The 27,689-nt window shown below is 38.5% G+C and overlaps 1 protein-coding gene across 6 annotated transcripts in view; it reads left to right on the forward strand.

Moving 5' to 3' along the window:
- The window catches only part of SGIP1 (SH3GL interacting endocytic adaptor 1), a 232,138-nt gene that overhangs the window by 191,115 nt on the left and 13,334 nt on the right, over positions 1–27,689 (forward strand). For all 6 annotated transcript variants that reach the window (XM_055404071.2, XM_088835365.1, XM_088835361.1 and 3 more), the window contains 3 exons: positions 8,602–8,713; positions 19,076–19,231; positions 24,951–25,083. In XM_055404071.2, the coding sequence (XP_055260046.1) occupies positions 8,602–8,713; positions 19,076–19,231; positions 24,951–25,083 (401 nt within the window). The remainder of the gene's footprint in view (positions 1–8,601; positions 8,714–19,075; positions 19,232–24,950; positions 25,084–27,689) is intronic.

Consider the following 27,689-nt stretch of genomic DNA (forward strand, 5'->3'; position numbering starts at 1 on the left):
AGACTGCAAGGGTGGGAACAGTCTTCTAAACAGACAAGACTGCCTTCTCCTGCTGTCCGTACTTCAGGTGGTTCTTTCAGAATGACTTTTTCCAGTCCCAGATGACCAGAGAGTAACATTTGCAGCTCTTTTGACACCTGGCATTTGTAAGTGCAAATCCTCTGTACAGGCAGGTAGGGTTGGTGGCCCTGACATCCCAATTTGATACGGATGCAGTTAGAATCACTGACCTGTCCAAGGGCAGATATTAACTAAGGAACACAGTCATGACTGAAACTCACAGTGTGTGATGAAGTTCTAGATTCTTTACTGTAACATCAAAGCATAATAATTAAAAGCACAGATGTCTTGGCTCTCTGGATTTGCACTAGTTACTTAAGCTTCCTCATCTTGGTGTGGTGGTTATATGAATTAAAGGAGATAATACTTATGAAGCATCACACAGAGTTCAGTTCAGTTCAGTTCAGTCGCTCAGTCGTGTCCGACTCTTTGCAACCCCATGAATCACAGCATGCCAGGCCTCCCTATCCATCACCAACTCCCAGAGTTCACTCAAACTCACGTCCATCGAGTCGGTGATGCCATCCAGCCATCTCATTCCTGTCGTCCCCTTCTCCTGGCCCCAATCCTTCCCAGCATCAGAGTCTTTTCCAGTGAGTCAACTCTTCGCATGAGGTGGCCAAAGTATTGGAGTTTCAGCTTTAGCATCAGTCCACACAGAGTTAGGACACAATAAATAACATCTATTACCATTTATTGAGCCTATAGTGACAAATTCTACAAACATCCCTGAAGGAAGCACTGCTGCTGCTGCTAAGTCACTTCAGCCGTGTCCGACTCTGTGCGACTCCATAGACGGCAGCCCACCAGGCTCCCCCGTCCCTGAGATTCTCCAGGCAAGAACACTGCAGTGGGTGGCCATTTCCTTCTCCAAGGCATGAAAGTGAAAAGTGAAAATGAAGTCGCTCAGTCGTGTCTGACTCCTAGCGACCCCATGGACTGCAGCCTCCCAGGCTCCTCCGCCCATGAGATTTTCCAGGCAAGAGTACCGGAGTGGGTTGCCATTGCCTTCTCTGGAAGGAAGCACTACTCTGACATAAATCCTTATTAAATTTAAAACAACTGAAAATAAATCTTCATGAACTCAACTGGCCTTGATGTGAAAAAATATTCTAAATTGCAGCTTTGCAAAGTGGAAAACATACAGAAAATGGAGAAATGTGTGCAGAAAGTGAGGAGGAAATGAGACCTTGCCCTCTCTTCAGGCTTGCTCTGGACACACCATAAGGACACACTTTCCTTCGCACAAAAGACTGGCAGTAGTGCAGCACCAGGGCTCTCTGTGCAACTTGGTGCACAGTCATTTATTTGCCAAGTAAACCTTGTGTTCTTACTCAATTTCTGTACCCTAGGTATTTTGCTTCCTTTTCGCCCTCTTTTGGTTTTTTTGGGTTTTTTTTTTCCCCCTTTCTCTTCTAAAATCTCTCTCCCTTTCCCTTTCTCCTTTAATATTTTTACATATACAATCCCTACTCCTTACTCATTTATCTTTTTCACTTTTCATTGACTATAGTTGACTTGCACTTTGGCCCAGCCACTTCATTCTTTCTGGAGCTGTTAGTAATTGCCCTCTGCTCTTTCCCAGTAGCATGTTGGACACCTTCTGACTGGAGTGGCGGGGGCGGGGGGGGGCTCATCTTCCAGTGTCATACCTTTTTATCACAGTCCAAGGGGTTCTCCAGGCAAGAATACTGGAGTGGGTTGCCATTTCCTCTTCCAGTGGACCATGTTTTGTCAGAACTCTTCACTATGACCTTTCTGTCTTAGGTGGCCTTGCACTGCATGGCTCATAGCTTCATTGAGTTATACAAGCCCTTTCACCATGACAACACTATGATCTATGAAGGGATGTTTTCGAACTGTGATGTTGGACAAGACTCTTGAGAGTCCCTTGGACAGCAAGGAGATCAAACCAGCCAATCCTAAAGGAAATCAACCCTGAATATTCATTGGAAGGACTGATGCAGAAGCTGAAGCTCCAATACTTTGGCCACCTGATGCAAAGAGTCGGCTCACTGGAAAAGACCTTGATACTGGGAAAGATTGAGGCAGGAGGAGAAGGGGACGACAGAGGATGAGATGGCTGGATAGCATCATTGACTCAATGGACATGAATCTGAGCAAACTCTGGGAGATAGTGGAGGACAGCGGAGCCTGGGAGGCCACAGCCTTTGGGTTTTCAGAGTCGGACACAGCTTAGCGACTGAATAACAACATAGTTGATTTACCATGCTGTGTTAGTTTCAGGTGTACAACACATTGATTCAGTTATAATACATATATATATATATATATATCTTTTTCAAGTTATTTTTTATAGGTTATTACAAAATATTGAATGTAATTCCCTGTGCTATATAGTAGAATGAATTCTTCTTTTAAAGATGCATAATAATATTTTTTAACCTTGGGTTTTGTGTGCACGTGTGTACCTGTGTGTGTGTGTATAACTTTGCTTGTTTATGAGAGTCATAGAAAACTGCTAAGTCACTTCAGTCGTGTCCGACTCTGTGTGACCCCATAGACAGAAGCCCACCAGGCTCCCACGTCCCTGCGATTCTCCAGGCAAGAACACTGGAGTGGGTTGCCATTTCCTTCTCCAATGTGTGAAAGTGAAAAGTGAAAGTGAAGTCACTCAGTCATGTCTGACTCGTAGCGACCCCATGGACTACCTTTCAGAAAACATTATCACACTATGATGATTCTGTGTACCATTTTCCATTTCTCAGAACTCCCTTAGTATGAGTGACAGTTACATTCCAGGACCACAGAATTGCTATTTTGTCAGAAGTTGACAAGCTAATGGCAACAACTTGTTCTTCTAGGGGGACTACATATGTACCCACAGATGACTAATGTAATTTTGTTCTCACTTCTTTGTTCCAAGAGCAGAGTAAGTAAGAGTTCAGGACCCAAAGTCAGAAAGTACTAAGTTTACATCTCTATTCTGTTCTTACTATTTACTAACTGGATGACTGTAGGTAAGGCTACTAAATGACTTGAAACCTCAGTTCTCTCATCTGGAAAAGAGGGATAATAATGGCAGTTTCCTAATAGAGATATTATCAAAATTAAGAGTTAATATCAGTAAAACCCCTTGAATAGTTCTTCGGATGAAGTAAGAGGTATAAAGTTTTCATTGTTGCTACTATTGTTTTCATTAGAGTTGGGAGACCTTGGATTGAATTTTGGCTTTACCACTTACTAGCAGAGTGAACTTGGACTAGTGAAGTAGGAGATAATTATCCTGACTCTGTTTATCCCCTCAATGTATAAAGAACAAAAAGCATGTTAATGTTTGATTTTTTATTTTGTTGTAGAACAAACATAACAATTGCCATTTCTGTCTTGAATTCTTTAAAAATAATCATTAATAGTAATATAATTGTTATAATACTGAACTATTATCTAACTTCATGGAGTCTTTATTTTTCATTCACTTCTAATATTACAGTCCTCTTCTATATTGCAGGCTCCATGAGGGAGGGGTAGGTACATCTCAGACATTTCTGTGACTCTCTTGGCATCTAGCACAATGCCTACTTGTGCAGGAACTCACATTCAAATGAATCAAAAGATAAATATGCATTCAGCCAACTTTCATCTCTTGTTAGTCCAAGCATTATATCAAGTAACTTGAACAGATGATAGCCACCCATGTAATACACAAAAAAATAAACATGCATGATGGAATTCACAGTTCTTATCATAAGAGAAATTTAGAGTTGGAAGGAATTTGAAAATTTTGGTCTATCTCCTCGCTCAGTGAAGAATACCATTTGTGATATCATCTCCCTTCATTCTCTGCCTCAAAAGCTACTCAAATTCAGAGTGAACTCTAATTCAACAATGTTAGTAAAGCTCACCTTGACAAAATAACAATAACAAAAACAAGACGTTTTTCAAGTACATACTGTCAACTACAAATTGGCACTTGCCATCTACCTCTACAAGGAGTAAATTATGTGCTGCTGCAACTGCTGACTTTCAACACCCCCAAAAGGAGTTCAGGGTGGAGAGCTGAGGCATTCTGTGCTCCGGGAAAAACTGGCAGAAGATAGATATTTTATGAACCAATTATTTTATTTTGTGAACCAATTCTTGTATCTCCTCATCTAGAAAAGCACTAAAATCCTTCATGGTGACATCTGCTCCTCCAGACTAGCATAAAACGTCTGCAAAAAAAATATGAGTTGGTTGCATGTATTCCCCTTTCATGAAAATCACATATATACTGACCTTTCCCCTACCTCTTTGGAGTAGTTCCTCAGAGCTATCTGAAATGCTCTGATAGTTCTGAGAAATGTCCTCATTTTGCCCCCAAAAAGACTTAACGCATAATTATCAATTTTGTGTGTGTGTGCTTTTTTTAAGTCAGCAATACCATTTTAAAAATTTCACAAATTTTATCTCATTTGATGTCCACCACAAGATGCTTTTGAACTGTGATGTTGGAGAAGACTCTTGAGAGTCCCTTTGACTGCAAGGAGATCAAACCAGTCCATCCTAAAGGAAATCAACACTGAATATTCATTGGAAGGACTGATGCTGAAGCTGAAATTCCGATACTTTGTCCACCTGATGTGAAGAGCTAACTCACTGGAAAAGCCCCTGATGCTGGAAAAGATTGAAGGCAGGAGGAGAAGGGAACAACAGAGGATGAGATGGTTGATTGGCATCACCAGTTCAATGGATAAGAGTTTGAGCAACTCTGGGAGTTGGTGATAGACAGGGAAGCCTGGTGTGCTCATTCCATGGGGTCTCAAAGAGTCAGACACAACTGAGCAACTGAGCTGGCTGACAAGCCTTCAAAATAGATATTATCTATTTTATTTTAAAGATGAGGAAACCGATTCACAGTCAGATTAAATAGCTTATTCCCTGTCATATAGATTGTAAGTGGAGGAGCTGGGATTCACACCCAAGTCTGTAAGATTCCAGAGCCCTCTGTTCCGTTCTGTCGCTCAGTCGTGTCCAACTCTTTGCGACCCCGTGGACTGTAGCCTACTAGGCTTCGCCGTCCATGGGATTCTCCAGGCAAGAATACTGGAGTGGGTTACCGTTTCCTTCTCCAGGGGATCTTCCTGACCCAGGGATCGAACCCGGGTCTCCCGCATTGGAGGCAGACGCTTTAACCTCTGAGCCACCAGGGAAGCCCTAGCAGCATTTAAATCAAGGAGCAACATTTCCTGTTCTGCTCATTGGGCAATTAATTTTGCAGTGAAAAAACTTCACAGTGCTGTCACTTGAACTATTATCTTAAGCTCTTACTTGCATATGTTACTGCTACTATTTTTTAGAAATGCTTATGTCTTATTTTCTGGAAGTTTACATATTTGTGTCTCCAAATGTGGAAATATAATATGTAAAAATACCTTACAAGTAGTAAAGGCTCCATAATTCATTCAAAACACCATGAAGGGATGCTCTTTTCAAATCAGTTTATTTCTGTGTGAGAAAATTGCTCTTTCTGTTTAAAACTCCTTGGATTCCTAAGTCAAAATTATAGAATCCTACTACACAAAGATTATGTAATCTATTGCCTTCATTTTATGGTTGAGAAGCCTAAAGGTAATTGACTTGCCCAAGGTCACAAAGTTATTAACTTGCAGATCCATGGCCATGAACTCTGGCTCCTAGAGTCACTGTCTGGTAATATTATTTCAGATATTCTAAAATAGTTTCAAAGCCCATCTTGGTCATCTTAGATCATGAAGTTTGAATTTTTCAGCATCTTAGACATTCTCTTAGTTTCAGCCCAGTTTTCCAATAGTCAAATTAACAAAGACTTTCTAAGGTACTGCAGGGAAGCAGAAGCATTCATTTATTATTGATAGCATTTTCATTGAGTATAATCTTTATGTAAAATAATCTGTCATTCTTAGTAATCAAAAATTGATCTGCCTTATGGTTTGGTTGTCCCACTTTGTAGTAATAAAACTACATCTTAAGAAAATAATTGGAAGAAAAAGACCAATTTATACAAAATGGATTTAGAATAATTTATATCTAGAAATGGCCGAAAATTTGGAGACTGTCTTTTTGTAGAATAATATATACTCATGGAAATGATATGTAGGACAGATAGCAATAAGGAAAATTATGTAATAAATGAAAAAAGTAAAAAAGAAGATGGCATGTTAATTGCAATGTATAGGGATGTGAAGAAATTAGAATTGGAAATTGTGGATCCTTTAAGGTAAAAGATTTCTTTGTCAAATCTTGCTATTTCTCCTTCTCTGGCATTGTTGATTAAACCCACAGTAAGAACTGTGGTGCCCAGAAGTGAACATAGCTGGAGTATAGGGTTGTTGGAAGGATAGAGAGGAGGTGTGTCAAGAAGAACAGATCTGGGCCAGGCTGCATGTCTCAGTCCATTCTGAATTCTATGACAAAATGCCACAGACTGCATGGCTCACAAACAACAAAAATTATTGAGAACAAGGATTGTGTTTAATTATCTTTGAGTCCCCAGCACCTATCACAATGCCTGACACATAGTAGACAATAAGCAAATGTTTGTTGAGAATCAATCCCCACATCCAAGACATTGAAAGTCAAGGGAAGATAGAGAGCAGACACTAGCATGAACTAGAATTACAAAGAAAACTTTATTGAGGAAGGAAATATACAAAGGGTAGATCTTCTCATAATCAGAGAAAAGGATAACAGTTACTGAAGGTAAAAGATAAAAAGCATAACGTGTAGTGTGATGGGGAAAATTAAATGTGTTTTGTTTGATAGGAAGGAGAAGCAGTGAATGTGTGATGTAATTAAATACTTTGCTCTTATTAAAACTCTTCTCTTCGGTACTGTGTCCAGAGATTGTTAATGAAGGCAACGATCCTAAACTTAGTCCTTTTGGAAACCCCAAGGTGTATCAAAACCATATAAAAATGTTTCATTTAGACAAATTATATATCATAAACCATTTCCCAGGTGACTAGTAGTAAAGAATTCACCTGCCAAGCAGGAGACAAGGGTTCTATCCTGGGGTGAGGGAAATCCCCTGGAGAAGGAAATGGCAACCCACTCCAGTATTCTTGCCTGGGAAATCCCGTGGACAGAGGAGCCTGGCAAGCTACAGTCCATGAGGTCACAGAAGAGTAGGACATGACTTAACGATTAAACAACAAAGAATATTATAAACTATAGTATAGGGGAAAAACATGAGCTTTATAGGAGGGCAAATCTACATTTGAATTCTAGTTTTGCCACTTAACTTTGTTATTAGGGCAAATCACTTAGCTCTTTGAGCTTCAGTTTCCTTTCTGTAAAATGGGAATATAATGCCTATCTCCCACTGGCATGGGGGGATGCCTACCTCCCACTGATGTGGGGCTTGAATGCAGTAATTCTTATAAGATATTCAGTGCAGTGCTTGGTATATAGTAGATATTTAGTACACATGAACACTACTGTTATTTTTAATAATGTGAGTTGATGCATTGATGTGTGTGTGATAAGTCAAGGTGGACATTTGGGTTGCATATGTTTGGGGATAAGCACACTTGAGTCTACTTTCAGTTCAGTTCAGTTCAGTCGCTCAGTCGTGTCCGACTCTTTGCGACCCCATGAATCACAGCACGCCAGGCCTCCCTGTCCATCACCAACTCCCGGAGTTCACTCAAACTCATGTCCATCGAGTCGGTGATGCCATCCAGCCATCTCATTCTCTGTCGTGCCCTTCTCCTCCTGCCCCCAATCCTTCCCAGCATCAGAGTCTTTTCCAGTGAGTCAACTTGTCACATGAGGTGGCCAAAGTATTGCAGTTTCAGCTTTAGCATCAGTCCTTCCAAAGAACACCCAGGATTGATCTCCTTTAGAATGGACTGGTTGGATCTCCTTGCAGTCCAAGGGACTCTCAAGAGTCTTCTCCAGCACCACAGTTCAAAAGCATCAATTCTTCGGCGATCAGCTTTCTTCACAGTCCGACTCTCACACCCATACATGACCACTGGAAAAACCATAGCCTTGACTAGACAGACCTTGGTTGGCAAAGTAATGTCTCTGCTTTTTAATATACTATCTAGGTTGGTCATAACTTTCATCTGGGGGTAATTGGAAATGGAAACAACTCAGAGAGAGAGAATGTATAACATGGTGCCCCATGGCTGTTTGCCTCTTTAAAATGAAGTAATGCCAACACTTTTGAGTCTGTTGGCAATTGTATGATGTGAATGCTCAAATAGGAAGCTAATAATTTTCTTTACTAACTATCTGCTGTACAAACTGTCATGCAAACACTGCCTTATGATTTATGTAAACACTGAAACATCCTATGACTTTATTCTTATGCTTGGATTTTTTTCTATGGTAGAATACCTAATTGAATTAATTTCAAGTGTGTTTGTCTGTAAACCAGCCAAATATTTCCTTTTAAATACTTGAGCTCTATGTTGAATATACAGTTATGGTTCTTAGCAAATACTTTGTTTCAGTAATTAGATTTCATCCTATAATCCTTTAATGAGGTTTTAGTTCCACATATATTAGGCTGTCTCCAATCCATATTAAGTGAAGATTTTTCGTCTTATACAGGTTCTTCCAGGGGACCCAGTCCCCTAACCATGGGAGCCCAGGACACCCTCCCTGTTGCAGCAGCATTTACAGAAACGGTCAATGCCTACTTCAAAGGAGCAGATCCAAGCAAGTAAGCCTGGGGCTTAGTCCACTGTATTCTTCAAACTCTATGCTATTCAGCGGGGAACACTCCACATATAATTATTTCATTCCACATCCTAAGACCAAAAAAATTCTAGTCAGCAATAACAGGTGGAATACTTAGAATTAACCTAACTATGAATATTAACTCACTGCTTTCTTTAAAATATATATATTTAAATATTTATTTATATATTTATATATATACCCTCCTCATGCTGGGGTCCTTGGGGAAGCCGGTGCCCCACGAGTCTCCCCCAAGGCCCACAGCTAGAGGCAAGAGGATATATATATTCCAAAAGGTCCAAAACTCTAATCTTACTACCCAGAAATCTCTGATTCAGTCTTTTTTGTAAGTCACAGGAAACCCTAACTCAACTCTGTCAACAATGAGAAAATGTATTATCTCACAAAAGGAAATGTCTAGATCATGTTTTTATTATCTTAGTCTTTCCTGGCTGAGAATCACTCACCTATAAACTGAAACAATGGTCATTTGAATGAGAACCTGGAATAAAATTACCTTTCCATAACACATAGATTAGTAAGAGACATGAGCCTCATTTCACTTATATTAGTACATCTTAACAATGGATTTCACCTGAATGCACATGTGATGTAATCAGATACTTTGCTGTCTGTAAGGAGTTCCCTGGATGGGGTTCGGGAAGTCTATGGATCCCTTGAAATTACATTTCATATCTAATGTGTATGTCCGCATGCACATTGTCCATAGAGGGTCTACAGCATTCATTAATTTTACAAAGAGGTCAGATTTTAAAAAAAAAAAGGTCTAGTGATTGTTAGTCTACATTGAAAACTAAACACCTAAGTCAAACTGGTTTTGAAGTGTGTGACTAATGCAATTCCAGGTCTGAATTTGAAGGATAAACAAAGGACAAACCTGGGAGAGGAAAGAATTGCTTTTTGTTTTTTACTTGCAGGGACTAGGGCTTAGAAAACCTTGGTATCCATGGAATGAAAGATCAGAAAAAAATATAAATGTGCATATACTATAGAGCTATATACTGTTTTATTAAAAATTTATAAACTGATATTAAGGATAGTTAGGACTTGGATCTCTATATATTTTAAGTGAGAATCTACATGACTAATTGTTAATCCTCTTTACACTTCGGAAACAGTAGTGTTTTTTAGTCTAAATCTAACAGTATTATGCTGGAAAACTAATATAGTTAGTAACTCTACTCCTATCTAGCCACTGGGATCTATCAACTTCCCTAAATATCCTTTGAAACAACACTTAGGTTTTATTCTGGGCCCAGAGTTTTGCAGAGAAGTAAACACTGTGGACTCTGGTATCTTAGTTCATTTGGGTTGCTCTAACAGATTAGGTGGCTTATAAATAACAGAAATTTATTTCTCAAAGTTCTGGAGGCTGAGAAGTCCAGAATCAAGGCCCTGGCAGATTCAGTATCTGATGACAGTCCGCTTCCTGGTTCATAGGAATATTATAGAGTGGAAAGGACTAAGGAGCTTTGGGGTCTCTTATAAAGGCGCCAGTCTCATTCATGAGGGCCCTACCCTTGTGACCTAATCACCTCCCAACAGCTCCACACAAATATCATCACACTGGGGATTAGGTCTAAATATATGAATTTTGGACATCGCAAACGTTCAGTCTGTAGCACTCTGGTTTCTCCCATGCCTTTTCTTTTTCATCTTCAAAGCAGAAAGATCATTTGCCATGACCACACATCAACAGAAATTAAAAGTTCATCATAGAGTATGCATTTGAACTGTTAGAGAAAAGTAAGCATCATGAGCTTAGTATACATACTTTATATACATAAATATATGTTTGTTCTGTGGACTTCTTCTTTGAATAAAGAATTTAGATAATTTTCTGTATCACCAGTTCTAACGACTACTTATAACTAACTAACTTATACCTCAGAAAACTCAGGGTGCCTTAAATTACAGGTAGAAACACATCTCCAAAAAAATGACTAGTCAAAATTGTGGAGAGATATCTATATTGGAGTGAAAAACACTGGGAATCAGACAAGAATGAATTCTTTTTGTACACTTACTAATTGGCTTTAATTCATTCATTTGTTCAGAGAGATCTAATTTGTAGTAAGGATACTTCTGCCCCCTAAAATCTTTTTTCAATATATCATATCGCTCTTAGCTCAAAATCTTCCTAATTTGTTCAGAGTAAAAACCAAATGCTTCATAATGATGTGCAAGTTTTGTCCTTCGTGACCCGTTCCAGTTGCCACCTCTCTGATCTCGTCTCTGTCACTCCTGTGCTTATTCACGCCCCTCCAGCTACTCTACCTTCCTGGCTGTTTGTCTCTCACCTGCCCAATCCCATCTGCATCTCGAGGTCTTTGCATCTGCTGCTCCTTCCACATTAGTGAGATCTTCTCCCAGGTATCTGAGTGACTTGCACCCTCCCTTCCTTCAGGATTCTTCAGCAGGCAGATCAGACACCATTCTTGTCCATCTGGGTAAAACAGAAACTCTCCAACCCTCTCTGCTGTCAACATTTCCTTTCTGCCTATCTCACTGTCTCTTTCTCCATAGTTAACATTTTACTTGTTTTCTCATTAATGAACACTTTAATTCATGTGTTCCATATTTTCAGTTTCACGGTCTGTCCCTTCTCCCACGAGAGTGTAAGCTTCATGAGAACTGGGACCTTGAGTATTTTGTTCATTGTTGTATCCTCAGTACTTAAAACAGGACCTGGCAAGGAGTACCCAACGCATATTTGCTGAACAAATTGAGTCAAATTACTCACTTAATATTTACAGAATGCCTGCTATGTGGCCACCAATGTACTAGACAGTGGTATATTGGTGGTTAAGATAGTTGATATGGAAAATAAGACTTGCACATAAATACAATGCAAAGTCCATCATAGGAGGGGAATAGATATGGGACAATGGGGTTAAGAAGTCCTTAATAATAATCTTTTTTTAAACTGCCAAAAGTGGTGTAGCAGCCTACCAGTCACTTGTGGAATTGTCCCTATACAAGCTGGGTTCTTCATCTTGTTTCAGTTTCCCTGCACGCTATGACAACTGAGGTCTGTACCTGTGAGCTTGGTATCCATGACCTTGGCATTTCAGTGATGTGGCACTTGTACCAAAGGAATTTTAGTGCTTTTCCTATCCCCTCCCAAATTAACTGAGTCTTTTAAGGATAACTGCATAAATGGCAACCCACTCCAGTACTCCTGCCTAGAGAATCCCGTGGACAGAGGAGCCTGGTGGGCTGCTGTCCATGGGATCGCACAGAGTCGGACATGACTGAAGCGACTTAGCATGCATGCATGCATATATTGAGTATTTTTTCAATTATATTTTTATAAAGTAGTTGCAGCATATACTATATGTCGGTACATGGGAGATTTAGTATATTTCACTGTAATTATGAGATCTGAAACTTATGAACAGATTATGAAGTGACATTCTTCTAAATTTAATTTACCTCCTGTGATGAAATTAGAAGTGAATCATTCTAACTGCTGTTGCTTTGTCATTTGCTTTCAAGGAAACAACTCAAGTTATAAGTTTGATCATGGGGTGAGGTGGGGTAGAGGTTAAAGCCAAACACAGCACCATGTGGAGAAATGATCCAGAAAACACATGTGGGTTTGCTTTGCCTGTGGTTCTCTCTCATCCTGTATCAAAGGTGTTCCATTGTTTTCAGACCACACATTGAAATGAGACATATACTACTTTATTTTATATTGTTACATATAATCCATTCAAATATGGTTACACTCTGAGTATTCAGAACACCTTGTAACAGGTATGACATCTGAAACTTTCTCAGTTGCTCATAAACAGAGAATTCCTTGACTTTGCTGCCACCTGGGGGAAACACATCTCCTGTTATCAGCTCCTATTTGAACAACCCTGGTGGTAGGAACTAATTCTCTAATTCCCAGGAAAACCTTTGGTTTCTCAGTTGTATTCTATCCTTCTCTCATCACCATATTTCTATTACATATTCAAGTGTCTGTCTCCTTGCTTAAACGGGAAGTTTGCTCAAGGTCATGTTTGTCCTGTTTCTCACTGCACATTCTATATATTCATTATATAATGTCTGGTTCATTGATTAGGCAGCTGATATATAATTGGGAAATGTATGAATTTATTTTTTAAACATTTTATTGAGTTCCTACTCTGCACTGGGTTCTATGTTTTGCACCTTTGCCTTCCTAGAACCTAAGACACAGTACTTGCCTTCACAGTAGTAGATAAAATAATATGCAAGAAAGTACAAAATAGTTTTTTTTTTAAATCTATCCATTTGTCCAAGGAACCTAAAGAAAGGAAAATCTAAAGAGGGCTGAATGGAAAGGATATTAAGGAAGGCTTTGGAAAGATCTGCCTTTGAACTGAGTCTTGAAATATGAAAAGGAGTTTTTGCCTAGAGCCAAAGTCAGAGAAAAGGGATGATAAATAAAGGAAGGGAAGTAGCCTATGTACAGAAGTCTGTATGCTTGAAAAGAAACCCATGGGTTTAGTTATCAAAGCAGTAGAAGTCACATTTTATGTAAGGGATACATTTCTGATGACCTCACAAAAATTAAGTCCACACATTTCCTGACCAAAATTGGCCAGCATTTCTGTTGACCAGCTATCATAATGCTGCCTGTGGCAAAAGGGACAATTCAATTCATGAGTCACTTGACCAGTTGACCTTGAAATTTTGTCATGATAGATTTGTGGGGATTCATATGATTTCACATTTACTTCTTAAAGTACGTGTGTTAATATTTCCATATTGCAGTATTTCAGATTTCCGTGATTTAAACTCACATGAAATATACCCACATCACTCACTGATGAGGACAGTCATTACTGTTGAACAAAGACTTTCCTTTAATGAGTGAGTATAGGTTGAAAATATTAATTATATATAGGAAATTTCAGATTGATTTAGACATTGAATGGATTAATAAATCATCAAAGATCTGACTCTGACAATTGAGATAAAGTACAGAAATAAAATGTAGGTCAGGAGCCTGGGTGCTTATATTGGCTTATACTGACTACTTCTCTCATCATCCACCCAACGTTGTAAGCCCTTTGAAGACAGAGGCTGTTTTGCTCCTTTTTTAATTGCCTTCCCACTCAAACAAACAACTTACATATGAGTCAATAAATGTTTATTGAATTAATAAATACCACCCCCTCCTCTTGATGACTTGCTTTCAAAAAACAAACTTTATCCTCTACCATGACACCATGTAGAGCTCATTTTGCAGAACCTGGAAAAGAAACTGAGCAGAGTCCTTACCAAATACAAAACATTCGAGCCACTGCTCCTAACAATATACTGAGTGATGGTAGATGCTACAGTCTAATTTTAAAAGTGCTCTGGCAACTGTTGTCTTCTTCCAGAGTTGTCAAATAACATTTTTCATGTCTCATAGGCTGGAAAATGTTGGGTAGACTCAGCTTAAGGGGAATTGCAGACTTAGTACCAATTCATCCCCAGTAAATCAAGGAAGGCTCATGAATCTAACACATAGAGGAGGAAGACAGCCGAGTTGACACCAAACTGGGAGATCAGCAATATTCTCAGGGAGAGATGGAGGAGCCAACTTCCAGACACCAAATTTCTCATTCAGAGCAGTTCAGAGTTAGAGATGATAATACCTGAGAGGGAAAGGGGTAACTTTAGGAAGCTTACCTGCCCCTCCACCTCTAACCCAAACCCAACTTTGCACATACAAGGCTACAGCAGTTCTTCACATAAGCTATTTTGAATGCGCACCAAGGGCCATCTCACCTGAGCCACTGTGTCTCATCAGTCACAGTTACACAGCATACAAGGTGAGTACAGGACAGATACAGTTTCCAAATTAAAAGACGCTTACTCCTTGGAAGGAAAGTTATGACCAACCTAGACAGCATATTAAAAAGCAGAGACATTACTTTGCCAACAAAGGTCCATCTAGTCAAGGCTACGGAGAAGGCAATGGCAAGCCACTCCAGTGTTCTTGCCTGGAGAATCCCAGGGGCGGGGTAGCCTGGTGGGCTTCCATCTATGGGGTCACACAGAGTCAGACACGACTGAAGTGACTTAGCAGCAGCAGCAGCAGTCAAGGCTACGGTTTTTCCCATGGTCATGTATGGATGTGAGAGTCGGACTGTGAAGAAAGTTGATTGCCGAAGAATTGATGCTTTTGAACTGTGGTGTTGGAGAAGACTCGAGTCCCTTGGACTGCAAGGAGATCCAACCAGTCCATTCTAAAGGAGATCAGTCCTGGGTGTTGACTGGAAGGACTGATGCTAAAGCTGAAGCTCCAATACTTTGACCACCTCATGTGACGAGTTGACTCATTGGAAAAGACTCTGATGCTGGGAGGGATTGGATGTAGGAGGAGAAGGGGAAGACAGAGGATGAGATGGCTGGATGGCATCACCGACTTGATGGACATGAGTTTGAGCGAATTCCGGGAGTTGGTGATGGACAGGGAGGCCTGGCATGCTGCGATTCATGGGGTCGCAAAGAGTCGGACATGATTGAGCGACTGAACTGAACTGATATTCAAGTATGAGCCAAGTTTTCATCGACCAATCTCAATTTCCCTAGAAAGTAGTACACTAGGGAACAGTGCAAGGGTCAGTTATCCTGATGTATCCAAAAGTCATAAAATTCACTCATTATAAATATTTATTATTTCCCAAAGAAGAATAATCATTTTGAGGTTTATGCTTCTAGTCAAGATGGAGTAACCAATTGACCCTTTTACCTGAAAACACTTCAAAATGAACAAAATATATGAAACAATAATCTGCAGCATATGGGACCTCAGGGAAAGGACAGTCACCCCTAAGAGGTGAGGTGTGCCCTATGTACCCCTGACTGACTTCCTGGGAAGGATCCAGGCCATGGATATAGAGAGAGCCCACCAGCCTCACAGTTGTTCATGGGAGAAGTCTCACTGAGGCACGTTACACTGCAAAACTGGCTGAGGAGGGTGCCCAAGGAAGCAAACGGCTCCGGGTAGGGGAGAAGCTGGCAGTGGAGAAAGTGTGCATATGAAGGAGTCTGGCGCCGCGGACCCCATCTGGTCACTGGGGCAGCCCAGCCACAGGCACCTCAGGAGCCAGACGCTATAGAATCTGCCAGTGTCACTGGGGTTGCAGTACCCACACTCTGGGGCACCACATCCCTCCTGCACTGCAGGAACCTAGCTCTAGATAAGCCAAGAGTGCTGCAAGGAGCCTGCCTAGCAAGCACACTGCAACTAGGAAGAGGAAAAAAAAAAAAAAGCTTCATTTTGTAATGTCTCTCTAGTGCCCTCTACTGACAAAATATAACGTAGTGCCTGTTGGCCAAGAGAAAATACATACCTTAAGGGCCCGAGGAAGAAATGGAACTCCATTAGTTTTATTTAGAAATTGACACAGAAACTCTAAATTTCATGTGGAAATATAAAAGACTGAAAAGAGGCAAAACATTTTTGAAAAATAACAAAGTTGGTAGAATAATGCTACTTGATTTCAGAACAATGTAAAAGCTACGTATCAAGACATATTGGTTGTGGTATTGGTATAAAGACGGACAGAATAGATCAATGGAACAGAACAGAGAATTTAGAAATAGACCCACACATATGTGGACAACTGAATTTTAACAAAATTGCCAAGTGGATAAATTCTACAGATGGTAGTAGAATGATTAGATATATTTATCCACACAACTAAAAAATAAACTCAGACCTATAACGTCACAGAAAATATGCAAAAATTAGCTTAAAATGGATGGTAACACTGAATGTAAAACTAAAAATAAAAAAATTTCTAGAATAAAATAGGTGAACTTTTTGTGACTTTCAGGTTTATCTATGACTTCTTAGATAAGACTCCAAAAGGATAAATTGATGAATTAAAAACATCTGCTCTTTGAAAAAAATCTTCAAAGTTATTAATACTCTAAAGAGAAAGAAAAACAAGCCAGACTGGGGAAAAAAATCTTTGCAAAGCATGTATCTGTTAAAAATATTTGTATCTAGAATGTACAAAAAACTCTCAAAGTTCAATAAGAGAACAGAAAACTCAGTTTATAAACTTGGCAGAAAGTTTGAGCAGACACTTCATCCAAGTAGATAAATCACAAAGAAACACATGAAAAGATGGTAACATCCTTAGCCACTAGGGAAATGCAGATTAAAACAACAATGAGATACCGTTACTCACCTCTTAGAATGACTAAAATTAAAAAGACAGACCTACCAAGTGTTGGTGAGGATGTGAAGGAATTAAAACTCTCATCTCAGCTATATTTTCCACTTCAGAAAACAGTTTGGCAGTTTCTTAAAAAGTTTAAGTTACACCTACCATGTGATCCAATCATTTCATTCATATTTGTCTGAGAAATAAGAGCATGTGCCCATAGACAGACTTGTACACACATATTCATCACAGATTTATTTGTAACAGGCAAAAAATTGGAAAGAATTCAAACGTTATTCAATAAATGATTTTTTTTTAAAAATTGCCTGTGGTATATCCATATTCTACCCAGCAATAAAAAGACATGAACTGTTGATTGCCACACTATGTGAGTGAATTTCAAAATAATTATGCCGAGTGGAAAAAGCCAGATCAAAAAAATCACACACCTTTTGATTCTGTTTATATAAAAATTTTAGACAGTCCAAACTAATGTGTACTGTCAGAAAATATATTAGCAGTTGCCAAGAGATATGGAGGAAAGGATGGAAAAGTACAGGAGAGAAAAACAAAAACACAATATGAAACTTTTAGGGACGTTGGAGATCGACTATCTTGACTGTGTGATCGTTTCACAGATGTACATTATGTCAAAAATTATGAAATTTTACACTATAAATAAGTGCCAGTTGTATATCAATTATATTTCAATAGGCCCTTTTAATTTTTTTAATTTTTATTAGACTACAGTTAATTTCAATGTCGTGTTAGTTTCAGGTATACAGCAAAGTGAATCAGTTATGCCTCTATATGTATCTGCTCTTTTTTAGATTCTGTTCGCATATGATCATTACAGAGTATTGAGTAGAGTTTCCTGTCTTTATTAGTTATTTATCTTACATAGATTTGTTTGTATGTGTCAATTCCAACCTCCCAATTTATCCCTTCCCCTGCATACCCCATGGTAATCATAAGTTTGTTTTCTACATCTGTGACTTTATTTCTGCTCTGTAAGTAAGTTCATTTGTCATATTTTTTTTAGATTCCACGTATAAGCGATATGTGATATTAACCTTTCTCTGTCTGACTTACTTCACTCAGTATGAAAATCTCTAGGTCCATCCATTGTTGCTGCAAATGGCATTATTTTATTCTTTTTTATGGCTAAGGAATATTCCATTCTATTACGTATGTACCACATCTTCTTTATTCACTTCTGTGTTGATGGACATTCAGGCTGCTTCCCTGTAGTGGCTATTGTAAATAGTGCTGCAGTGAAAATTGGGGTGCATGGATTTTTTGAATTATGGTTTTATCCCAATATAAGCCCAGAAGTGGAATTGCTGGATCATGTGGTAGTTCTATATTTAGTTTTTGAAGGAACCTCCATACCGTTCTCCATAATGGTTGTACCAATTTAGATTCCCACCAACAGTGTAGAAGGGTTCCCTTTTCTGCAGACCCTCTTCAAGCTTTATTGTTTGTAGATTTTTTTTGATGATGTTCATTCTGATCAGTGTGATGTTATATCTCATTGTAGTTTTGGTTTGCATTTCTTTAATAATTAGTGATGCTAAATAAAGCTTTAAAAAAAAAGATTATTCTTCCTTCCAAATTATCATCCAGCTGTATTAACTTATGTATGTGACTGATTTTATAGTTTCAACCAAATAGACAAGTTACGGAATGAAGATCTAATTAAGTGGGAAGCAAAAAGTTTACCCCATGAGTCCATAAAAGAACATATTGAAGGCATCAATCGTGTTACTCAGAGAGCTAAAATAAATCCCAGTGAATAGTGTGACAACACTATGTAGTTTAAATATACTGCCAACAAATCAGAAATCAAACAGAGAGAGAACCACCAGGATAAATTATTCTATTTGTGAGGTAAACATACAGACTTCTCTGCAGGAAGAGAAAAGCTGTCCTTTTATTCTAACAATGCAAAAACACCTTCAACAAAATAGCCACCTTTTGGAGTAAGTGTTAATACAAAACTTTGAGTGCTCAAATCTTAGAAATGAGTTAGTAATTCAGTGTGAATTGAAACAGCTTACTGTTTCTTTCTTCTGCTATGTCACAGTGTTGCAGAAATCTTTGCTTTTCACAACTGCTTTGATTCATAGCATGTTGACCTGGGTTTCCTCTCTTTCCTCTCACGTGTTGTGACATGCCAGATGTATCGTGAAGATTACTGGAGAAATGGTGTTGTCTTTTCCTGCTGGGATCACCAGACACTTTGCCAACAACCCATCGCCAGCTGCTCTGACTTTTCGGGTGATAAATTTCAGCAGGTTAGAACACGTCCTGCCAAATCCCCAACTTCTCTGCTGGTAAATATATTTTCCACAAATTTTTTAAAGATGTAGGTGTCTTACCATGTTATTCTTAGATGAGAGATCTACCTTAGCAAGAGGGAAGCACTGTAGAGAAATTATTGTTATTCAGATATGTTTATAGATTGAATCCCAGAACTCCGTATATATCTGTGTGTGTATATTTTTTAATGGCCAACTATCTCAAGTGGCTAAAGAGACATTTAGAATAATAAAATTTATTCATTGTCTATTTTGCTTATCACTGGTAGACAATGGATGAGGATGATGGGAAATGAGCATAATAAAAGGAATAAAATCCATTTATTGTATTGGCATCTTTTAAAAATCAAATGATATCTGAACTTTAAGCTACTCTTCATATAAGCTTAAAAATCTCTTTGTGAGACATGTAATTTCATTATACTGTAATGGTAATTGTTTTGATAGAGCGTTACCTGTGTGGCATCAAAGAAGCTTTTCTAAATTTGTTTATATAAATACATTTCACACTTCTTATTAAATCTGAACGTGATGTTTTGTCATATTTGTGCATATCCACGTTCACACAACACATCCACATATACATGCTATTAAAAGTGATCATCTATACATGTTTATTATTGGCAATGGATGAGACAAGAAGAAACATTCTTGGTAGTTTTTCTATCAACAAGTCCTGATATTCCATCTAAAATTCTGTCTCTAAAATGGCCACTTTTTCCCTTTATCATGACTTCTATCCAAATGATGACCATCATTTCCCTGGACCACAGCCAATGCTTTCCTCTTCCCCTCTCTGCCTCCAATCTTGCCCCACTCCTGTACACAATAGCCAGCTTTTTGGATGTAAATCAGGCTGTCCTCTCTTATAACCTTCTGGAGGCTTCACATTACATTGCCTTCAAGGTCTTGATTCGTCCACTCTTGCCTGTCTGTCTATCCTCATCTCCCACCATCCTTTTCGGAATCCTTGTAGCTGCAGCCATACCTGCCCGTCTTGGGAATGGCTGAGTCCTTTCCCACATCAAAGTTTTGTACACTTATTTACTCTGCCTTCAATAGGATTTCCACTCTTCTCCACCAGACTTCTACTCATCCTTCAGATTTCAGCTCCACTGAGCCTTGCCTGACCATCCCACTCTCCTCCCCACTCCCAAACTAAATCATGTAACCTTGTTATTCTCTCTCAAGATTCCTATTCTTTCCATTGTCACACTTACTAAAACCAGTAATTACATATCTGTTTGCTTTCTTCATTCATCCACCTTTCCCACTAGACTATAAAACACATGAGGGAATAGAACACATCTATTGGATCACCACCATATCCTCAGTACCTTCCACTGTGCCTAATAAGGACTTGAATAGTACTTGTCGAATGAATGAACAATTCAACTATAATTTAAAGTATTTTATCAAGCTGGATATTTATGAAGAAATAGCTAAAGGTCATTTGGAATTTGAGGGCCAATACAGTCACTCTCTTTCTTGGTGGCATGAGACTTTATCACTCCAGTGAAGAAAAAACAGTCACAGATCTTTCAGATGATGACTAAGATCACCTCCTTCTCATTGGTCTTTACAATGGTATAACTGATAAACCTGATTCCAGGCTTAAAAATATAAATGAAATGCTCACCTGTGAAGTGAAAGATAAACATGAAATGGCCAAGATTGGAAATGAACAACTTTTTATTTCTGTTTCCCTCTGTTTTTTTGATGTGCACATTGAGCCAGCTAATTTTATTTTTCTAGGTTCCTCCATCTGTAATTAGGAATTATGTGCCACTATTTCACCAGTTTGTTTGTAAATATCACTGGTGGGATAGTCATAGTTTTTGTTGCATTTTTAGGCAGATATGTTACCAAGTTCTTAGGTATAGATATATGTGAGTCAGAGTTTTATATTAATACTTCAGTCTTATGAATTGAATTAAATATCAGTCTGAGAATATTCCTGTTTGATAAAACATTATATCAGTTCAGTTCAGTTCAGTCGCTCAGTTGTGTCTGACTCTTTGCGACCCCATGAATCACAGCACGCCAGGCCTCCCTGTCCATTACCAACTCCCGGAGTTCACTCAAACTCATGTCCATCGAGCTGGTGATGCCATCCAGCCATCTCATTCTCTGTCGTCCCTGTCTCCTCCCGCCCCCAATCCCTCCCAGCATCAGAGTCTTTTTCAGTGAGTCAGCTCGTCACATGAGGTGGCCAAAGTATTGCAGTTTCAGTTTTAGCATCAGTCCTTCCAATGAACACCTAGGATTGATCTCCTCTAGAATGGACTGGTTGGATCTGCAGCAGAATGAACTGGTTGGATCTGCTTGGGACTCTCAAGAGTCTTCTCCAGCACCACAGTTCAAAAGCATCAATTCTTCGGCAATCAACTTTCTTCACAGTCCAACTCTCACATCCATACATGACCACTGGAAAAACCATAGCCTTGACTAGATGGACCTTGGTTGGCAAAGTAATGTATCTGCTTTTTAATATGCTGTCTAGGTTGGTCATAACTTTCCTTCCAAGGAGTAAGCGTCTTTTAATTTCCTGGCTGCAATCAGCATCTGCAGTGAGTTTGGAGCCCCAAAAAATAAAGTCTGACACTGCTTCCACTGTTTCCCCATCTATTTCCCATGAAGTGATGGCACCAGTTGCCATGATCTTTGTTTTCTGAATGCTGAGCTTCAAGCCAACCTTTTCACTCTCCTCTTTCAATTTCATCAAGAGGATTTTTAGTATAGACCCTTAAATTGTTTTTTAAACAAAACAAAAACTCTCATTAATTTGGACTTTATTAAATGTATTTGATGAATGTGTTAGGGCTGTGATTGCCTGCATGCATGTGTGTTCAGTCACATTCTACTCTTTGACACTCCATGGATTGTAGTCCTTTAGACTCCTCTGTCCATGGGATTCTCCAGGCAAGAATACGGGATTGGATTGCCATTTCTTCCTCCAGGGAATCTTCCACACCCTGTATTTCCTGCATCTCCTGCATTGCAGGCAGACTCTTAATAGCTGAATCACCGGGGAAGCCCAGGGCTATGACTGGTGACCCATTAGTCCTACAACCTGTTTGGTGCTTGTTATACAATGAAGCTCCACCACCCCTACTACCACACCTTGTTTTTAAAAGTCAGTGGAACCCAACATTATTCTCAAATACAGCTCAAGACTCCTTTCATCTGTCCTCTTAATCCTCTCTATTATCTTTACTGAAAGACATTTAGGTTACCAGCTTGGTCCCTGGAGACATTTGGGTTTGCAATCCCTATGACAGGGACCAAACTGAAATTTACTTCTACTTCTCTGTTATGAAAGGGTTTGATTTATGAAGGATGTTTAGGAACACTTATTAAACCAATTACGAGTCTAAAGAATTCTCAAGACTTCTTGAGCATTCAAGAATTGCATCTTTGTATGAGCTTTGGATTGCCAAAGCTTTCTTGACTATTTATTAAAGCAAGTTTTCCTGAGGAATTATCATAGACATATGACTCAGCTTATTGTGTTGTTAAACATATAATTGAGATTTTTTTGTTATTCAGATTTATTTAGCACAACTTAATAAAATGTTTTTGTTGTTGTTCAGTCACTAAGTTGTACCAAGCTAAGTTGTACCAAGCTCTGCAACCTGTGGAATACAGCACGCCAGGCTTCCCTGTCCTTCACTATTTCCCAGGGTTTGCTCAAACTCATGTCCATTGAGTCGGTGATGCCATCCAACCATTTCATCCTCTGAAACCCCCTTCTTCTCTTGCCCTCAATCTTTCTCAGCATTAGGGTCTTTTCCAATGACTTGGCTCTTCACATCAGGTGACCAAAGTGTAAGAACTTCAGCTGCAGCACCAGTCCTTCCAATGAACATTCACGGTTGATTTCCTTTAGGACTGACTGTTAGATCTTGCTGCCCACCAGGCTCTCAAGAGTCTTCTCCAGCACCACAGATCAAAAGCATCAGTTCTTCGGTGCTCAGCCTTCTTTTTGGTTCAAGTCTCAAATCTGTACATGACTACTGGAAAAACCATAGCTTATTAATATTAATAAAATAAAATGTTGCTGGATATTAATTCCATATCTGTTTTGGTATAATGCAGTAAGACTGACCTGGGCTGTAATCCTGACCCTGTTACTTATTTAGCTATTCAACCTTAAGTAAATTACTTAATTTTGGTGAATCTCTATTATTCTCATCTCCTGCCTCCTTGTATAGCTACCCCTCAAGAAGCTCTAGATAGCTTGGATGTTTTAGATAATAACAGTTTAGACAGCCCTTATCAGCATCCTTAGCTTAACTTGGCCAGGGGCAAAGACAAGGGGCCAAGAGTCTTTTCCGTCCACTTCCTACCTGTCCAGAGTAATAGGACTCTGCTTTGTCTTCAACAGCCTGTATCAGACACAACAGAACCATAGGGGTCTTGCTGATACTGGGGCCCTATAACCATTCTGGACCAGGATCATTTTTAAGGCTCTGATTATATTTGGCTTCTGGAGGCTGAATCGTAGAAATTGATGATTTGTCTTTGTCACACCGGTCTGTTTTCTTACTCTCTAATTTTCTCTTTTTATAACATTCACTTGGTCTTTAAAAAAGAAGATCTTTCTTTCTTTGCATGGTAAATATTAGTGAAATAGTTTATAGCATAGATAACAGAGTGCCTAGCACATAATAGATGCTCAAAAAATTCTAGCTACTCTTATTTTATTCTACAGGATATTCTGAAAGTGAAATGTCAGTAAGTTACTTAGACACTTGGGCCCTCAATTTCCTCATTATGCAGGAAGTGAGCAAATGCTTTTCACAGTCTTGCCTGATTCTTTTGCCATTGAGGCAAGCATTTTCAAGAAACACCAGGGGAAACCATCAACTCCCCTAAGGATATAAACCTCATTTAGTTCACCAAGACTGTACTCTCTAGTGTAACTGCCATGGTTATTATCATTTAAATTCCAGGATCATCTTGTAAGTGAGATGACTTTGTATGATTTAGATGCTCTTAGATGAACTACTGTGAATATTAAAAAGGGAGCATGATAATTTTAGTAACACACTTTTCTCCTCAGTTGGAGACAAAGAACATGTTTACTTAGAGCCAAATATTTAAATCAGTAATTTCTAAGAACCGACTGTTGAAGTAAATTCAAAAGAAAATCAATGTATATGACTCCTTGACTGCATTAACTGACTAATTTAGAGGAAACAGTGGTGATGTATTAGAGCTATTAAATTTAGGTTAATAAATAATTCACTCTTTGAAGCAACCAGTTATCATTGTGATTGGTTAATATCACTGAGTACTCATTGGGATTTATAGCAATACAATAATGCCTCACTATGGGTATTTATGGGCTTCCCTGATAGCTCAGATGGTAAAGAATCTGCCTGCATGCAGGAGACCTGGGTTTGACCCGTAGAATCCCTGGAGAGGGAAATGGCAACCCACTCCAATATTCTTGCCTGGAGAATTCCTTGAGGAGCCTAGTAAGCTACAGTCCATGGGTTGCAAAGAGTCGCACACAACTGAGTGGCTAACACTTTCACTTTCACTTTCATGGGTATTTATTAACACAATACCATTCAGGACTGCAACTCTACTATTGTTAATAATATAGTCTGTATAAATTCTCAAAGATTGAGATAGAAATCAGATGATAATTTGCTAAGATTCTTTTTTTGTGTTTTGTGTTTTTCACAAGATGCTACTCAATAAGTTTTTCTTCCCAATTAAATAGCGATAATACCCAAAATGATGCCAATGCCAAGGAATTCTGGGTAAACATGCCAAATTTGATGACTCACCTAAAGAAAGTGTCGGAACAAAAACCCCAGGCTACGTATTATAATGTGGACATGCTCAAATATCAGGTAAGACTGTTTATATGGTTAGGGTGTCTCTTTCATATTACAAATGTATATTCTGTCAACTTTAAAAAAATGTACAATGTGAGAGTTGTGAGTCAAGTTTTATTTGGGGCAAAATTAAAACTATAGCCTTGGAGGCAGCATTTCAGATAGCTCTGAGAAATTGTAACAAAGAAGTAGGAGGGAACTCAGTATATATTTTATTTTGGTGAAGTGAAAGTACATGCAATTAAGCATATGTTTTTTTGCAGGTTTCTGCTAGTCTCATGAAGGTTACTGCTAGTCATGAGGAGCAGATATCACCATGAAGGATTTTAGTGCTTTTCTAGATGTGAGGAGAACTGGGCTCATAAAATCAGCTCTGGAAAATATCTAACTTTCTGAAGACCTGTTCTGCTGGTTTTTCGCAAACCACTAAGTACCTCATTTCTGCTCTCCACCCTAAACTTCTTTCAGGGGCTGTTAAAAATCAGCAGTTACAGCAGCACATGATTTAATCCTTGTAGCGGTAGAAGGCAAGTGCCTTCTAGCATACTTAACATTAAATAAAAGTAAAGTAAAATTTCTTTAAATATTACTTGAAGCTATAATCTATAAGAATATAGAGATCTTAAAAGGCTGTGTAGAAGCTATTTAGAATATTCATACATTATTTGAAACTTACAGTAAAAAAAAATTTATTCAAATTTAGGGAAACACTCCACAAAAATGAATTTGCAGAAAACTACATCAATTAAGATTCCAAATATTGACAAAATAGTTTACTGTAATTTTGTTAAGAGGGCTTCCTAGGTGGCAGAGTGGTAAAGTATCCACCTGCAATGCATGGGACATGGGTTCAATCCTTGATTCGGAAAGCTCCCCTGGAGAAGGAAATGTCTACCCACTCCAGTATTTTTGCCTGGAAAATTCCATGGGCAGAGAAGCCTGGAAGGCTACAATCCATGGGGTCACAAAGAATCAGACACAACAGTTGCTAAACAAAATTTTGTTAAGAACATTCCATTCCGTTCCGTTCCGTCGCTCAGTTGTGTGCGACTCTTTGCGACCCCGTAGACTGTAACCTAGCAGGCTTCTCCGTCCATGGGATTCTCCAGGCAAGAATACTGGAGTGGGTTACCGTTTCCTTCTCCAGGGTATCTTCCCGACCCAGGGATCGAACCCGGGTGAGGCAGACGCTTTAACCTCTGAGCCACCAGGGTTAAGAACATTACTATACTAAAATCTGTTCTTTTAAACAATTAAATGTAAGTAAGTTGGATTTTTTTTTTATAATGTGATAGTCCCACAAAATAAATTCTAATGAAACTTATGTTAAGAAATAATTTAAGGTTAACATTAACAAATTGAAAGATAAAAACCACATGATTATCTCAACAGAGGCAGAGAAAGCCTTTTACAAAATTCAGCATCCATTTATGATTAAAAAAACTCTCTGGAAAGCAGTCATAGAAGGAACATACTTCAACATAATAAAAGACATATATGATAAACCCACAGCAAACATTATCCTCAGTGGTGAAAAATTGAAAGCATTTCCCCTAAAGTCAGGAACAAGACAAAGGTGCCTGTTCCCACCACTACTATTCAACATAGTTTTGGAAGTTTTAGCCACAGCAATCAGAGAAGAAAAAGAAATAAAAGAAATCCAGTTTGGAAAAGAAGTGAAATGCTCACTGTTTGCAGATGACATGATTCTCTACACAGAAAACCCTAAAGACACCACCAGAAAATTACTAGAGCTAATCAATGAATATAGTAAAGTGCAGGATATAAAATTAACACACAAAAATTCCTTGCATTCCTATACACTAATGGTGAGAAAACAGAAAGAGAAATTAAGGAGACAATTCAATTCACCATTGCAACGAAAAGAATAAAATACTTAGGAATAAATCTACCTAAAGAAACAAAAGATATATCTATAGAAAACTATAAAACACTGATGAAAGAAATCAAAGATGACACAAATAGATGGAGAAATATACCATGCTCATGGATCAGAAGAATCAATATAGTGAAAATGAGTATACTACCCAAAGTAATCTATAGATTCAATGCAATCCCTATCAAGCTACCAAAGGTATTTTTTCACAGAACTAGAACAAATAATTTCATTAATTTGTATGGAAATACAAAAAACCTCAAATAGCCAAAGCAATCTTGAGAAAGAAGAATGGAACTGGAGGAATCAACCTGCCTGACTTCAGACTATGGTACAAAACTACAGTCATCAAGACAGTATGGTACTGGCACAAAGACAGAAATATAGATCAATGGAACAAAATAGAAAGCCCAGAGATAAATCCACGCACCTATGGGCACCTTATCTTTGATAAAGGAGGCAAGAATATACGATGGAGAAAAGACAATCTCTTTAACAAGTGGTGCTGGGAAAACTGGTCAATCACCTGTAAAAGAATGAAACTAGAATACTTCCTAACACCTTTGACAAAAATAAACTCAAAATGGATTAAAGATCTAAATGTATTAGCCTCCAATTAAAATAAATAAATTTTTTTAAAAATCTAAATGTAATACCAGAAACTATAAAACTCCTAGAGAAAAACATAGGCAAAAAACTCTCTGACATAAATCACAGCAGGATC

The sequence above is a fragment of the Moschus berezovskii genome, chromosome 4 (genome assembly GCF_049115385.1).
Source record: "Moschus berezovskii isolate FMDL1 chromosome 4, NW_MosBer_1.0, whole genome shotgun sequence".
In the NCBI taxonomy this organism is placed as follows: domain Eukaryota; kingdom Metazoa; phylum Chordata; class Mammalia; order Artiodactyla; family Moschidae; genus Moschus; species Moschus berezovskii.